Raw genomic sequence first — 17,970 nt, forward strand, 5'->3', positions numbered from 1 at the left:
ATGGGCAAAGATCAAGAAAAATATTGTGTATGACTGTAGATCAAAGCCTGTCCATTTGAGTGAAATAAGAATTTTTTATCTGTTTTTTTTTTAAACTTTATTTCACCTTGTATTCATACATTCGATTGTTTTACTATTAATTTGCAAAAATATTTATTTAATAATGATGTTTTAATGTTTTAACTCATTGTTATATATGTTGTTGTAGTTGTCCGATTGTTCACATTTTCTTTTTACTTTTTTTTAGATGTACAAATATTTTCTTAAAATATTTAGATGTTTTTTGGGGAATTTTTTTGTGATGTGTTTTTAATATTTTTATTCCATTAATTATTATGTTTATTCTGAATATTTTATTTAAGATGTCATTATTACTATTATTATTGTTACTCTTATCAATAATAACAATCATAATAATAATAATAATTATTATTATTATTATTCTCATTATTATTGATATATTTTGTGTATAATTTTTATTATATCTTACTAAGGGTGTTTTTTTATTATTATTATTATTATTGTTATTGTTATTATGAATAATAATAATAAGAAATATGTTTGTATATTAGTATATATTTTTATTGTTATTTTTAATAAGGATGTTATTGTTGTTGGTGTTGTTATTATCATTATTATCAGCAGGAATATTAGGAATAATAATAATTAGAGATGAGCGAACAGTAAAATGTTCGAGGTTCGATATTCGTTTCGAGTAGCCCCTCAATATTCGACTACTCGAATCGAATATCGAACCCTATTATAGTCTATGGGGGGAAAATGCTCGTTTCAGGGGTAGGCAATGTTCGATCAAATTATACTTACCAAGTCCACGAGTGAGGGTCGGGCTGGATCCTCCGAGAAGTCTTCTCCATGCAGCGTCCCCGTGGCATCTTCTGGCTCTGAATTCACTCTGCCAGGCATCGGGCCTGGGCAGAGCCGACTGCGCATGTCTGCACTACAAGCGTACATGCGCAGTCGGCTCTGCCCAGCCCCGATGCCTGGCAGAGTGAATTCAGAGCCAGAAGACGCCGCGGGGAAGCTGCACGGAGAAGACTTCTAAAGGTAGGAGAAGAACCAGCGTTGATTGGCCGACTGTATAGCATTCGGCCAATCAATGCTGGTTCTGCATCGAACTTTTCCATTCGAATAGCGAGTGGTACTCGATCGAGTACGAGTATTTTGAATACAGTACTATTCGATCGAATACCTACTCGATCGAGTACTACTCGCTCATCTCTAATAATAATAATAGTAATATAATAATAGTAATAATAATAATAATAAGAAGAAGAAGAAGAAGAAGAAGATGTTTTTATATTATTTTATTACTAATTTAATTAAGGTGGTTGAATAATAATAATAATAATAATAATAATAATAATAATAATAATAATAATTATTATTATTATTATTATTATTATTATTATTATTATTATTATTATTATTATTATTATTATTTTCTGCCAAGCTGGTGACTGCATGAACCAAATAAATAATTTTCCGCTTACATGTTCACTCCACACACAGACGCTGTACATGTCACGCTGAACTCCCATCTACCACCATAAGCCTTTTATTAATCTTTTCTCCTGTGTCGGTACATTTTATAATAATACATGTTGTTGTTTTTTTCTTTTTTTTTGCAGTGTGCACATTTATTTTGCTGGACCGCGGTCAGCAATGTCAGCTGACGTGCCATGAGAAGGCTGAGTGTAAGGAGGAGAAGGGAATACTCGGCTGCTACTGTGTCAGTGGATATACAGGGGATGGAATTAATTTCTGCGAAGGTAAGAGCACTTTATTTTTTCTTTGCCAATTCCTCTCTGAATCCAGCGACATAGAAACTGATTGACTCTTAGGAGCCGACGCATTTCCTCTCTTCTTTCAGTATACCGAGGTCAAATGATTAAGTTTGGTTAGTCACGTAGAAGTGTTTGTCGCTAGACGTGTATCTATCCTGTAGACTGACGCATTGGCCGAAGGTTGGTCATGGTGTTCTTAGGGGATGAGTAACCAGGGCACGGTATATTACATTGTTACATTTGTATATTACAAGGCTTCCTTACATCTGTATTGTTTGGTTGGGCTGCTTCATTTTCCAATCTGGAAAATTAAAGGGGTATATCATAGAGACAACTTTTATAAGTCCGGCTTCTCTAACCCTCGGCGATCCGACACATCTGGCCAATTAAATGGAGTATTACCTGCAATATTACATTGGAAAAAAATGACCTATCATGTAATACGGTATATAGACAGGACGGAGCTCTCCTGTGCGCGTTTCTTGGCTCTAGATACTCATTCCAGTTTCTTCTATGATATGGAATTACCTTTGACTTGTCTTTGTTATACCTTTTAAGGTGAATTTTTTTAACCCCTCTGAACCCATAGGAAATAGAAAAATAAAATTTGCAATATAAATTCTGCTGAGTCATGCTAAATGAGTGCCGTCAATAAGATGTGATTGCAGCCTACAACCATTAGGCGGAGTGGTCACATGACAGTAGGACAGTGGAGAAGACATGGTGCTAAAGCCCAGTAGGTCTATAGGGCCAGTGAAAGAGAAATCTATGACTAAGATTTCTTTGACTATTTCCTACAATCCCTACAAAGCTCCCACAATGCATTGCTCTCTGGTGAGGCACTGTCTCCCTATAGTAACATCATGGGAGACAGATTTGCATATTCTTCCCATGATCTCTGGATTTAGTTTTCTGTCTGAACAGAGAACAAGATGGCCATATGTTCATTGGCAAAGCAATACAAGGCTACAATGTTGTGCTATGGAGATGTAAGTGTTCTGTGTCCCATTGGATGACGATTCCATAAGGAACAGTATAGAAGTAATGTAAAAGAGAGATTACGTTCCATGGGTCTGACTTTGCTTTTTATGTCTAATTCACACATATTTCTCCCTATGGTATTGGTGACATATGGACGTAGAATATGGCTTCACAGCATGCTACAATACATATATTATATTGAGCTGCCAATATGGCTTTGTATATCAGCCCTTAACCTAAAAAATATGGAGTTTGTCTACTGCAAGTCAACCGCCGAGAAGTGAAGGCACCGACTTACCATGGAGAAATCTTTATTGAAGATTTTATCACAACGCCTAACTATGGGCTAGCAGTGTGTTGGATATTATCCATGCTTTCACTTGACAAAGAGGCTTGGCCCCCGAAATACGTTGTGTCAGTTCCAGTCCATAGCAATCCAGGTTTCTGGTTCTCGACACCACTGCAAATGAAGGTGATGGTGGCTAGCCCTCAATGGCAGGACATGTAATGCTACCATTACACCAATATTCCTTCTGCTAAGAACCTGGGAATAGGTAGGGGTGTGTATTGAAGGTGCACTTGTGTCTGTGTGGTGGACAAGGAAGTTGTGGGAGCTTCTCACGCTTGTAGATGGATCAAGGAATCCTCTCAACTGGTGGTCTGTCTGGGCCTCCCAAAGTCTGTTCACATTGTGTGTGCCCTTATGTAACTACTGATCCCAATATTTTCTAACAGCTAGGTCAAACAGTTTGTGAAATTGACCATCCAGCTTTTCTCAGTCCAGCACCTTCTCTCAAAGTCTGTCCACTGGACAAAACGTCTTTAAGTGCATGTCTAGCAGTTGACAATGTCTCAAATAAGATACACTACCCAAAAGTAGCCTCTGAGAGCTTATTATAGGGCAGATGAGGAAGCATGTTTACTCAGACCACACCTGTAATCATTTACATATCTGCCTCAGACATAACTACTTGGTAAATTTTACTGCAATCCGACAATTCTACTTGAATGCTGTATTTTTAAAATTTTTTGGTCAATGAGAGTCCATCTACTTGACTTCTAACATCGTGGTTTCCCCCCAGTACAGCTTTCAGCTAGATCTGCCAAATAAGCGATCCTCACTTTTAATCACTCCGCATTTTGGTTCTAACATGATCAGCACCAGCACCAAAAATCACCAAAAGAGCACCAAAGCACAAAAAATTCAAAAATTTCCAAAAATCCATTCAAAATATTAGGCCTATATGTTTAAATATTTAAATTTCATTTTCTATTTTTTTTAATTCCATCCACTAAATAAATCCCCATTCTTATTTAGTATTGTAATTTTTTTCTTCTCCCTTTCACTTGTTGGATTTGATGGCGAGGAGCGGGATATTATCAAAACATTAGCTTTTCTTAGTAAATAAGCCTGAGATCATACAGCTTTATAGAACATTGCTTCCACTGGCTTTTGTTTCTCTCGTCTCTAGTGGTTTCTTACTCTACTGTCAAACCCTGTAGTGTTTTTTTTTTCTTCTCCTGGAAAAGAAATTCAGATAATTATAGCCATGAAAAAAAGAATCTATGTCTGCTTCATGAAAGGCGAAGAAGAAGGGAGATGCAATGCAGGTTGACATGAGCAATAGTAGACATGTCAGGTTAGCCTAGAGTGCGACAGTAGTGACAGAATCAGTGGCGATAACAGCAATGATCAAAAAAAGACGATTACACAATAGAATCTTCCGAACCTAAAGTAACAGAGAAAGGAGGAAACAAAAGGCAAACAAATAATTTTGGTTTTTCAAAGGAGGACTGGAGAAATGTCAGTTTGTTCCTTCATGCCGGGGTAAGACCTTGCACATCGCACCGTGCTTGGAGAATGCAAGTCCTGAAGATAAATAGACACCAACTCACGTTTTGTAATAAGCACTCCCACAAATAGTTTGTAAGCCCGTGTTCACATAGGCGCTGTGCTTTCCGTTCTTTTGTTCCGTCATAGGAACAGAGGAACGAAAGGAACATTAACAATGGATCCTTCCAATATTGGAGACCAACGAAGTTCAACAGAGCTCATTGGCTATAGTGGGGTTTGTGGGGATCCATTAGGGTGCCTGTCCAAAAATTCCACTTTTCACTTGTAGTCTTAGATAGACCTTCGATCAGAAGCTCCGAATGAAGCCACCGACTGAATGTAGTATAGTAATGGAGGGAATCTTTTTACTTTTGACTATATTCATGAGTTGTCAGCTCCATCTCGGTCCCGTAACCAGCACTCAGGTCTTTCCGATTCATACAGGCTGTCTTATGTGGACCGGAAATCACTTTTTTGTATTTGCACAAGTAATTCGTAAAAATATCCAGTCCTTGGGGGCAACATGGTGGCTCAGTGGTTAGCACTGCAGCTCTGGAGTTCTGGGTTCGAATCTCACCAGGAACAACATCTGCAAGGAGTTTGTATGTTCTCCCCATGTTTGTGTGGGTTTCCTCCCATTCTACAAAGACATACTGATAGATTTTTAAAAAAATGTACATTGTGAGTCCTATATTGGGCTCAAAATCGACAAAAAAAATTCCAGTCCAGTCTACGCAGAAGGACTTCTTATAATTTGGAGAATTATATAATGAAATTAATAGAAAGGAGATAATAACAAATAAGGGCGAGGAAAAATTTGTGGGATTCCTTCTTTAAAGGGCAACTCCATCCAGAGTGTAGAATTGGTCAACTGGTTTGGTATCTTGTCCTTGGGTTGGGCATTTAAAGGTGGTCATATATTAGGTTAATATTAATCAAATCACGTGACTTTGGTTGGACTGGCCAAATTTATCAATTTTTTTCTTATTCATTTTTATTTCCTGATTGTGACGGCAGCCATCTTTCCTTAGCTTTTTCCCATTTGCTAGCAGTTTTTTAGTGATTTAGTGACCGTTTTTACAGCATAGTCATGGCCATGGGCGGCAATAGTCTGGAGTTGAGATATTGTGGTTTATGGAAGAGTTTTCTATGCATGCTTTGTATAGGGAGGAGGAGTAAATAAAATGTGACATCATCTGGTGCCAAGACTGGATGTATTGGTGGATTATCTCATGTGAGTTATAAAGGTGTTATCTTCTGTTGTAATACTATCTAGCTTGTTTGTAATCCTGAGGCTTCTGCAAACAAAACTCCTACGGAATTGGGAAATGTCAGTCTATTATTAGTGTGGGCAAGGTAGCTCGATAGAAGCAATGGTGCGGACCCAAACAGTTATGGCAGGGACACAAAAACGTGCAGCAAACAGGTTTCCATAGAACAGAAAAAATAAATAAACCTTCACTTCAGGTACAAATAAGCAAAACAAAATACAGCCTTAACTTCAGGCAAAAATACAACAAATTACTGCTCGTCCGAGCAACTAACTAAACAGAAGTTATAGCCTAACTATATGACCTACTGCCAGCCACGCGAAAAACACAAGCATAAATTGGTCTCACCGGACTCAGGGTTACAGGACAGACCCTGTCATTTCCTCTCCTCCCATGATCTGCCCTGAAGTGCACGTTCTGCAGACTTTTATGGTCCAATAATAAGCCTGTGACCCACACTTGGGGCTGAGGCCTACTCCAGACCCACACTGGGCCACACATGAGTCAGGAATCTGGGGCTGATATAGCGGGATTCCACTACTTTGCTTTTCACCTTCTCATATTGGACATAGCGGCCTGAGTGAAAATTGCAAAAAAAATTCTATTTTTTGAAAATATAGAAAGTGACAGGGAAATTTAAAAAGAAATTTGAAAAAGTGACAAATTCCATTCTAAGGTGGCCATACACATTGGACCTACATCAGCCAGTTTCCTCTTGCTCAAATATGGATGTGGGGGTGATGGCCAGGAAAAATGCCTACCAAGTATTTCACTAATAGTCTAAATTGTATGACCACCTTTATTGTTACATAGTATCCCTGGGGACCTTCATGTGATACTCTGGAATATTAATTCGCCTCTGCCCTCTTCCAAACAATGGGCAATTATTATTATTATTATTATTATTTATTTATTTATATAGCACCATTAATTCCATGGTGCTGTACATTATTATATTAATTCCATGGTGCTGTACATTATTATATTAATTCCATGGTGCTTTACATTTGGGGGTTACATGCAATACACAAAATATACAGGCAGATATAATACTAACAGTGACCGACTGGCACGGTGGGGTAGAGGGCCCTGCCCGCGAGGGCTTACAATCTATCAGGGAAGGGGGGTAGAGACAGAAGGAGAGGGGGAGACTGTACAGATGGCAGTGCGGTGATAGTGTTATTGGAGGTTGTAGGCCTTCCTGAATAGATGAGTCTTCAGGGCCTTCTTGAAGCCTGTGATTGTGGGGGTCAGTCTTATGTGTCTTGGTAAGAAGTTCCAGGCTACGGGGGATGCACGAGAGAAATCTTGGAGACGGTTGTGTGAGGAGCGGATGAGAGAAGAGCGGAGTAGGAGGTCATTGGAGGATCTGAGGTTACGTGTGGGCCGGTAGCAGTAGATTAGGTTGGAGATATACGGAGGGGACAGGTTGTGGATGGCTTTGTATGTTAGTGTTAGTAGCTTGAACTCAATTCGCTGGGCTATAGGTAACCAGTGGAGGGACTGGCAGAGGGGAGCAGCCGATGAAGATCGGGGGGGAGAGGTGGATTAAGCGAGCAGCACAGTTTAATGTGGACTGGAGGGGGGCGAGGGTGTTTGCTGGGAGTCCATGGAGAAGGGTGTTGCAGTAGTCTAAGCGGGAGATTATGAGGGCATGGACGAGCATCTTGGTAGTTTCAGGGGTGAGGAAGGAGCGGATTCGATGGATGTTCCTGAGCTCGAGGCGGCAGGAGGTGTTGAGGGCTTGAATATGTGGCTTTAAGGATAGGTCAGAGTCCAGGGTTACCCCAAGGCATTGTGCCTGTGGGACTGGGGAAAGTGGGGTTCCATTAACTTTGGGCAATAGATGATACAGTTGCCCTAGTGTCCTTAAAGAGGAGGTTTCCATTACAGGGTAGGTTGACTTACCCGCCATGGAAGATAAAATACGACCTGGATAACTTGATCACTGTAATTGTGAGACTCAATTGTACAACCATTTTATAAGGAGGCTGAACAGCGTACATCGAAACTCATCGTCTCGCCCCATTCTCATAATAAATATTTAGAATATACCAAACTGCTACAAAGTAACTAGTATAAGAATATATTTGTACCTGTTTTTCATTTAGAATGACCATAAAATACATATATATATATTTCTTACCTTCCCACCTTTAGGAGTCTCCATCATATCCACTAAATAAATATACAAAATTCATGAGTCCGGGCTAAAAATTAAGCCGTTATTCACTGTGAAAAGGGCACAATATGGAGTCATGAACCGGTTCCGTTTTACAAGAAAGGTATATCTTGGATATTATTAAACGCTCCATATACAGCTACTAAATAACAATGGATGACCCCGTAAATACACAGAGCCGGGTAATAAATGAGAAGCGATAACAATGTGACATAGACAACAAATGATAATATAATAAGTCTATGTACAAGTCCCAGTTGTCACATACATATACAAGTGACTGCGCCAAAGCCGAGGCCAGGTCCCGCAAAGAGATCACAGGGGTCCTCAGTGTAAATATATTAAAATATATATCAACCTCTGGCTATCACAATAAAGCTAACCGCTCAGATTAGCCTTTGATGGGGTTACGCCGGTGCCTCATATAACTAGATGTTTCCCTCGTGGGGTGGAAATTTCATTGGGGACCTGGTGTCACCTGCTCATATTGTAGATTGATGAGCTCATATAATCTCACACTTAGACAAGTGGTGCCAGAAATTACCAATGAACTGAGCGATGTCACCAAGACCTTATTCCTGTTATTAAACTGCAAGCTAATGTATTGTAGAAGAACAAATAACTGAGGCTGGGGAGAATGGGCTGAAGGATCTAGGAAGCCTAAAGGATGAAGATTAGAATGTTTATAGATGGTAGGATAGAGATAGATAGATAGATAGATAGATAGATAGATAGATAGATAGATAGATATGAGATAGATAGATAGATAGATAGATAGATAGATAGATAGATAGGAGATAGATAGATAGATAGATAGATAGATAGATAGATAGATAGGAGATAGATAGATAGATAGATAGATAGATAGATAGATAGATAGATAGATATATAGGAGATAGATAGATAGATAGATAGATAGATAGATAGATAGATAGGAGATAGATAGATAGATAGATAGATAGATAGATAGATAGATATGAGATAGATAGATAGATAGATAGATAGATAGATAGATAGGAGATAGATAGATAGATAGATAGATAGATAGATAGGAGATAGATAGATAGATAGATAGATAGATAGATAGATATATAGGAGATAGATAGATAGATAGATAGATAGATAGATAGATAGATAGATAGATAGGAGATAGATAGATAGATAGGAGATAGATAGATAGATATGAGATAGATAGATAGATAGATAGATAGATAGATAGATAGATAGATAGGAGATAGATAGGAGATAGATAGATAGATAGATAGATAGATAGATAGATAGATAGACAGATAGATAGGAGATAGATAGATAGATAGATAGATAGATAGATAGATAGATATTAAAACAGAGATATAGAGAGACAGACATACTGATAGTTAGATAGATAGATAGATAGATAGATAGATAGATAGATAGATAGATAGATAGATAGATAGATAGATAGATAGATAAGGAAGGAAGGAAGGAAGGAAGGAAGGAAGGAAGGAAGGAAGGAAGGAAGGAAGGAAGGAAGGAAGGAAGGAAGGAAGGAAGAATTATATATTAGATAGAAGATGGATTAGATAGCTAAATGCATATAATGATAGATTGGATGGATGGATGGATGGATGGATGGATGGATAGATAGATAGATAGATAGATAGATAGATAGATAGATGATAGATAGATAGATAGATAGATAGATAGATAGGAGATAGATAGATAGATAGATAGATAGATAGATAGATAGATAGGAGATAGATAGATAGATAGATAGATAGATAGATAGATAAGGAGGGAGGGAGGGAAGGAAGGAAGGAAGGAAGGAAGGAAAGAAAGAAAGAAAGAAAGAAAGAAAGAAAGAAAGAAAGAAAGAAAGAAAGAAAGAAAGAAAGAAAGAAAGATTAGGTAGAAGATGGATGGATGATGGATGGATGGATGGATAGATAGATAGATAGATAGATAGATAGATAGATAGATGATAGATAGATAGATAGATAGATAGATAGGAGATAGATAGATAGATAGATAGATAGATAGATAGATAGGAGATAGATAGATAGATAGATAGATAGATAGATAGATAGATAGATAGATAGATACAGTCCTATGAAAAAGTTTGGGCACCCCTATTAATCTTAATCATTTTTAGTTCTAAATATTTTGGTGTTTGCAACAGCCATTTCAGTTTGATATATCTAATAACTGATGGACACAGTAATATTTCAGGATTGAAATGAGGTTTATTGTACTAACAGAAAATGCGCAATATGCATTAAACCAAAATTTGACCGGTGCAAAAGTATGGGCACCCTTATCATTTTATTGATTTGAATACTCCTAACTACTTTATACTGACTTACTGAAGCACAAAATTGGTTTTGTAACCTCAGTGAGCTTTGAACTTCATAGCCAGATGTATCCAATCATGAGAAAAGGTATTTAAGGTGGTCAATTGCAAGTTGTTCTACTATTTGAATCTCCTCTGAAGAGTGGCATCATGGGCTACTCAAAACAACTCTCAAATGATCTGAAAACAAAGATTGTTCAACATAGTTGTTCAGGGGAAGGATACAAAAAGTTGTCTCAGAGATTTAACCTGTCAGTTTCCACTGTGAGGAACATAGTAAGGAAATGGAAGACCACAGGTACAGTTCTTGTTAAGCCCAGAAGTGGCAGGCCAAGAAAAATATCAGAAAGGCAGAGAAGAAGAATGGTGAGAACAGTCAAGGACAATCCACAGACCACCTCCAAAGAGCTGCAGCATCATCTTGCTGCAGATGGTGTCACTGTGCATCGGTCAACTATACAGCGCACTTTGCACAAATAGAAGCTGTATGGGAGAGTGATGAGAAAGAAGCCATTTCTGCACGTACGCCACAAATAGAGTTGCCTGAGGTATGAAAAAGCACATTTGGACAAGGCAGCTTCATTTTGGAAACAAAAATTGAGTTGTTTGGTTATAAAAAAAGGCGTTATGCATGGCATCCAAAAAGAAACAGCATTCCAAGAAAAACACATGCTACCCACTGTAAAATTTGGTGGAGGTTCCATCATGCTTTGGGGCTGTGTGGCCAATGCCGGCACCGGGAATCTTGTTAAAGTTGAGGGTCGCATGGATTCCACTCAGTATCAGCAGATTCTTGAGAATAATGTTCAAGAATCAGTGACAAAGTTGAAGTTACGCCGGGGATGGATATTTCAGCAAGACAATGATCCAAAACACCGCTCCAAATCCTCAGGCATTCATGCAGAGGAACAATTACAATGTTCTGGAATGGTCATCCCAGTCCCCAGACCTGAATATCATTGAACATCTGTGGGATGATTTGAAGCGGGCTGTCCATGCTCGGCGACCATCAAACTTAACTGAACTTGAATTGTTTGTCCAAAATACCTTTATCCAGGATCCAGGAACTGATTAAAAGCTACAGGAAGCGACTAGAGGCTGTTATCTTTGCAAAAGGAGGATCTACTAAATATTAATGTCACTTTTCTGTTGAGGTGCCCATACTTTTGCACCGGTCAAATTTTGGTTTAATGCATATTGCACATTTTCTGCTAGTACAATAAACCTCATTTCAATCCTGAAATATTACTGTGTCCATCAGTTATTAGATATATCAAACTGAAAAGGCTGTTGCAAACACCAAAATATTTAGAACTAAAAATGATTAAGATTAATAGGGGTGCCCAAACTTTTTCATAGGACTGTAGATAGATAAGGAGGGAGGGAAGGAAGGAAGGAAGGAAGGAAGGAAGGAAGGAAGGAAGGAAGGAAGGAAGGAAGGAAGGAAAGAAAGAAAGAAAGAAAGAAAGAAAGAAAGAAAGAAAGAAAGAAAGAAAGAAAGAAAGAAAGAAAGATTAGGTAGAAGATGGATGGATGATGGATGGATGGATGGATGGATGGATAGATAGATAGATAGATAGATAGATAGATAGATAGATAGATAGATAGATAGATAGATAGATAGATAGGAGATAGATAGATAGAACAACACAGCGCTTAGTTACCTGGGAAACCAAGTCATGAACAACATACCTTAGACCTGGTTCACATCTGCAGGACTTTTCTCATTATAGTCTACGGGGTCCGCAGGTTTCCCAGCTAACCGCTTTTTAATGCATATAGGTTTCCTTTAGGGAGGGGGTCACCAAGCGGACTCCCCGAACGGAAACCCGAACGCAGATGTTAACCGGGCCTTAGACAACTTAGATATCTAACAATTGATTAGATGGATAGATAGATAAGAAAGAACAAATTGTGGATTAGATAGATGGTAGTATACACATACTTCTTCAGCACTGTATGGAAGGATTCCTTGAGGTGGTTTCATACAAGGAGTCCCTGCTTCTTCTTCAGTACTTTTACTTATTAGTTCCCTATCATTTCCATTGTAGAAGTAAAGCAAAGATCATCTGTGGACAAGGAAAGAAAACACAGCGCGGTAGTCAGTGACATATGCCGTTACACCCACGCCTTGCAGGAGATTTCAGTTCAGGAAACTTGATAAAAAACTGTGGGTGGTGATAAAATGAAATGACACTGTATTTACCTAGTGTGATATAGGGACATGGAATCGCTCATAGACCCAGGTATCTAGGAACATCTGTATGATATCCTATATCAGAGAACATTGCAAAGAAATGCCCCTTATGTGCAGCCCTAACCATGGCTTCAGTATGGCCGTACACTTCATAGAGCTGTCGTCTGAATGTTTGTCCGACTGACCCAACCCCTTGATAGGGAAAGGGAAGAACGTCGCTGCCAGACACATCTGGAGTCGTCTTATCTTTCATGAGAACAAACACAGACATTACAGCACAATCACATCACGTTTAGAGGTTCTGCTACAAATGGGTGCAAACAGAGAGCAACAGCGGCATCGATTTTCGACGGCGATTTGAGCTCTGACGATACTCCAGACTCACAAAGAGAGAGGAAACATCATGGGCTTCTTGGGGAAATACCATGAAATGACTTAATCTGGCGTCTGCTAATCCAGAAATCGGACTGCCATACAATAAGGCCGAGGCCCCATGTTGCTGTTTTCATTGCTGTGGGGGTGTTTTGAGCCAAAGCCAGGAGTAGAAGGGTAGAAGTGGAAGAACGTCTAGATATTTTCCATTCCTTTTGTAGCCATTCTTGGCTTTGGCTAAAAAAAAATGCAAAAATCTACAAAAAAACAAAACAAAAAAACCTGCACTTCCGCAACATGGGTCCTCCAGGGAATACTAAGGGTTTTTTGTTTTTTTTATGTAGATTGTGAGCCCCATATAGGGATCACAATGTACATTTTTTTTCCCTATCAGTAAGTCTTTGTAGAATGGGAGGAAATCCACGCAAACACGGGGAGAACATACAAACTCCTTGCAGATGTTGTTCCTGGCGGAGTTTGAACCCAGGACTCCAGCACTGCAAAACTGCAGTGCTTATCACTGAGCCACCGTGTTGCCCCAGAATAATAAGGTTTAGCAGTGCTACCCTCATTCCCATGGCCCCATTTATTACCTGTGTGGCATTTTTCTGTCACTCCAGCTGTCACTGATGCCACCAATGTCCCTGTATTGGGGTCACCAGGGCATTGAATAAAGTTGAGTCAGTCTTATGAGACAGTTGGGGAGGCAGAGAAATGAGAGTTTTGGCCTCCCCAGCAGCCCTCCACATGGGTAGTAAACCAGGCTCCTGGGGACCAAGGTGTATATTAGTAATAAGACGTCACCAGGGCAGGGATCACATTGATAAACTTTATTATTGCCCAGATTATTCCATGGGAAGAATATCCAAATCTGTCTCCCATGATGTTGATATAGGGAGACAGTGCGCCAATGGCTTAATAAGACTCCACACACCTATATGGTGGTCTCTCCCTAACCAGATTATTCCAATAAGGCTGAGGTCCCACGCGTTTTTGTTGCAAATTTTATTGCCAGGAGTAGATTCAACCAAAGGGATAAGTCTAAGAATTTCCTATATATTTCCAATTCCTTTTCCATCCACTCCTGACTTTGGCTCACAAAAACCGCAGCAAAATCTGCAACAAAAACCGCCGCGTTTCCGAAGCGTAAATAGAGGTGCAGAGTGCCTGCGTCAACACAGGGACTTATGTGAGTTTCCCCACAGTCAGTCCTCCACTTATCCCCTGTTCTATGGAATCTGTCTCAACTACATTAAATAATTAAGGAATTTTCTTCCTACAAAACGTCAGCAAATATTTATTTTTCCGGAATTATCCAAGACATCTATAACCGCCGCTCACCACGTCCCTGCCCTCCCACCAATTTCCTATTTCCCATACCGCTATGTAATACATATTAATAACTTGCCTTACATGACAGGTTCACTTTATTACACGGGTAACACCGAGTATTGCTTTTAATTAGAATCCGTTGAATATTTGCGAACGGGATACAAAGTCTTTGTGAATTTGGGTTGGTTTTATCTGCAGAGATCCGGATGTTCCAGTCACATGTGATTAATCTCTCCGCGCTTCTACCATTTATCACTGACACCTCTACATAGCAGTGTCTGAAGTTATATTTTATTCATGTCCTTATGCTATAGCACAAACATGGACCCAATAATATGGAAAACATGTTAAAATATGTAAAACATGTGCAGGATAAGTGATATCCTATGGCCATCTGCTCGCTATAGTTTATTATTTTTGCAACTTTCGGATAGATCCGAGAGATATTTAATGCACCGTCTAATAATCCTCAAATTGATAGAATTTAGGGAAAAATCTGATTGTATGTGATAATCAGGAACATGACAGATACAGGAATTGTAGCAAAGCTGTCGTAGTAGATGTGACTCACATAGGTAATACAGTTTATGCCGCGTTTTACGTTACCTGCAACATGGATTCTGGATAATCCCATCCATACATTGCAGATAAAAACGCTTAGTGAAAATTCTGCAATTTCATAAATACTCACGCTCTTGTAAATCGCAGCGTGTCCATTATACCTACGGAACCGCCGCCGTTTTCCATGTAGATATAATCTAAAAATCGGCAGACTTTTTATGAGCACTGCTGAAAAACAAACCTGACGCGTTTCCACCACGGTCTTTTCCGCGGTTTGGTCCTCGCCTATGATAGAATTTGGGGGCATTTTTCCTGGTGAATTTCCCCAAAGTATGAACATTAGTTCTTAAAATCCAATTCTATCACATCTGACTGCTATGGAAATTTAAGGTTGTGACAAACGCACAGCAAAAAATTTGCTTAGGTGGCGTTGTCAGGATTAAGTACATGGTATTAGCAGCAACCTTAAAAAAATATTACTTGAATTATTTTTTTTCAGAAACAGCGCCACTCTTGTCCTTAGGCTATGCCTGGTATTGCAATTAAAGATGAGCGAATAGTATTTGAAACTATAGTTTCGAATACCTCACTCCCATAGGAATGCATGGGAGCGGCCGAACACCAAGGGGTTAAGCGTTGACCGCTAACATGCATTCCTATGGAGCGAGGTATTCGAATCAACTCTAATTGCAGTTCATTCCTATTCAAGTAAATGCCACTCAGCTGCAATACCAGACACAGCCTATAGACATGTGTGGCACTGTTTCTGTAAAAAAAAAAAAAAAAAAAAAAAAAAATGAATCAAGGAAATTTTTTTAAAGTGCTTGTTTAATGGTTGGGATACGAGAATTTATTTTTGGCCAAGGCCCTAAGTATCATCCTGCGACAAAAAAAGTGCCGCTGGAAAAATCGTAGTGGTGTGTTTCAAAAATGTAAACAGAAAATATAGCACTATATTGATGAGTTATCATTAGAATTGATAACGGTCCAACACCCCGCACCCCATATTCATCATCTGTTTGGAGAAATTGCAGCCTGAAATTGATGCTGTGTCTTAAAGGGGTTGTCCAGAATATTTTACTGATGGGGTCAGAAATTTAAAAAAAAACAAAAAACTTATCCCTGATTTTCCAATGTCCCTCACCATTGGCCTCAGTGGTCAGTAGAAATGCCCCAGGATCTCACTCATATACCTCATTGGTGATGCCCCTCATTGGGGATATATATTTCAATTTCACCTTCCCAAGCCTCCTGCCCCAGTACTAAAACATCCTGGACAACCCCTTTAAGGATATTAATATATTCGTCCCCAAAACCCCATTCAGTAGAATATTTTGAAAAAATGATGTAGTTTCAACATTTATAACCCTCATCTGTCAGCCAGAACACAGAAGGGCTACAAAGACCACCTGTCTCACCGTGGAGGACCTGGCACGCCCTGCATTAGACATTCAGCTATTTGATTTAAGTAAGATGGTGCAATTCCTCATTTCACCTGCGGCGGTGCTGCAGGAAAATGAAGCACTTAGTGTCAGATTCCATCACTGATTGCAGCTGATTGCTGGAGGTCTCAGGAGCAGGAAACCATGTGATCAGACAGCAAGGATACTCCAAAGGGTACAACCTTTTTAATAGTGTGTGACGGCACCTTAGTGGGTGATAAATTTCAACAAAATAGAGGAATAAACCACGAGCAACATTGAAAAGGGTAGATCATCTTAATTGATTTTATTAATTTTCATGTCCATAAATTTCCATAATTTTCTTTTATTTCCCTTTTTCTTCCACCAGCTGTTTTTGATTTATTTCATCTAGCCGATAACACGGAAAATTTCTTCAGCAAACCCGCAAATCGTTAATTATGTTTTTTTACAATTTTTTTTTTTATTTTAATAACTTAATTCAGAAATTGATTATTTGAACATTTTGCCAGATATTAAATTACAGAACCCGACAAGTCGTCCCGTTATGGTAATCAGCAATTATCGGATGTCCTACTGATGCTATTACGGAGGGCTGGAAACCCCAATCATTACTTGCTCCACTTGCGCTATTTTATGTCAGACGTAGAAAAATTCTGTTTAACAAGCAAAATATTACATGAAATATTTAGTTAAAAATGACGCTTTAAATTATAATTCAGAGCAAAACCGTCGGATGAATTTATGTCTTCATATTAAAGGGATTGTACAGGGTTGGATAAACTCGGCCGGCTAGACCAAACACGACTGAAACAAAACTGCGATTATTATTATACTCTGGGGTCTCTTCGGAGGCCAAAGTGGAGGCCAAAGAGAGGTGATCAAACACAAAAAACAATGTTACTCACCTCTCTTGGGCTCCAGAACAACTCCCTGTTCTCTTCGACGCGTCTGCCTGGCACCAGAGACCACTGATAGGGCCTACAGGGCCACATATATAGTAAGTGCATGCACTACTGTACATACATGGTCACATAGGCACATATATAGTAAATACACTACTTTACATACATGATCACATATATAGTAAGTATATACACTTCTGTACATGACATGATCACATAGGCATATACAGTATATAGTAAGTACAACACTACTTTACATACATGATCAGATATACACAGATATAGTAACTACATATGCTACTGTACCTATGTATACTCACTATATGCTTGATTCATTAATATGTATACTCACTATATACATGTACCATCATATATGCACACCTACTACATGCCTTCATGATTACATATGCACACTCACACTCCATGACTGCATGCTTACTATGTAAGCTCACTATATGATCACATACATGTGCACACACTCTCTGTATCTAGTTCCTTGGCTGCTGTCTCTATGATTTTTATATAACCCAGGAGTTCCCCCACCCTCCCAATCTGTTGCTCACTTAGTATTTGCGATGTAATTCTGGCCCTGATCTCAGCTCTTTGCTGGATAAGGACTGGAACTGCACCTTGTTTTATTATGATTTGCGAGTTTGCAGAACGAATCTGGAAAGTTGTAAACAAATTAGTTTTCTTCTCTGCATTTCGGAGATATATGTTTTTTCCTTAATTTGTGTCTCTGGATCAGATGTGAACTTAATGCTCATTCTGAGTCCAAAT

At 38.9% G+C, this 17,970-nt stretch overlaps 1 protein-coding gene across 1 annotated transcript in view; it reads left to right on the forward strand.

Moving 5' to 3' along the window:
- Window positions 1-17,970, forward strand: part of ADGRL4 (adhesion G protein-coupled receptor L4) — a 121,654-nt gene that overhangs the window by 517 nt on the left and 103,167 nt on the right. The window contains 1 exon segment of the mRNA XM_075287037.1: window positions 1,650-1,790. Within this exon segment, the coding sequence (XP_075143138.1) occupies window positions 1,650-1,790 (141 nt within the window).

The sequence above is a fragment of the Leptodactylus fuscus genome, chromosome 9 (genome assembly GCF_031893055.1).
Source record: "Leptodactylus fuscus isolate aLepFus1 chromosome 9, aLepFus1.hap2, whole genome shotgun sequence".
In the NCBI taxonomy this organism is placed as follows: Eukaryota; Metazoa; Chordata; class Amphibia; order Anura; family Leptodactylidae; genus Leptodactylus; species Leptodactylus fuscus.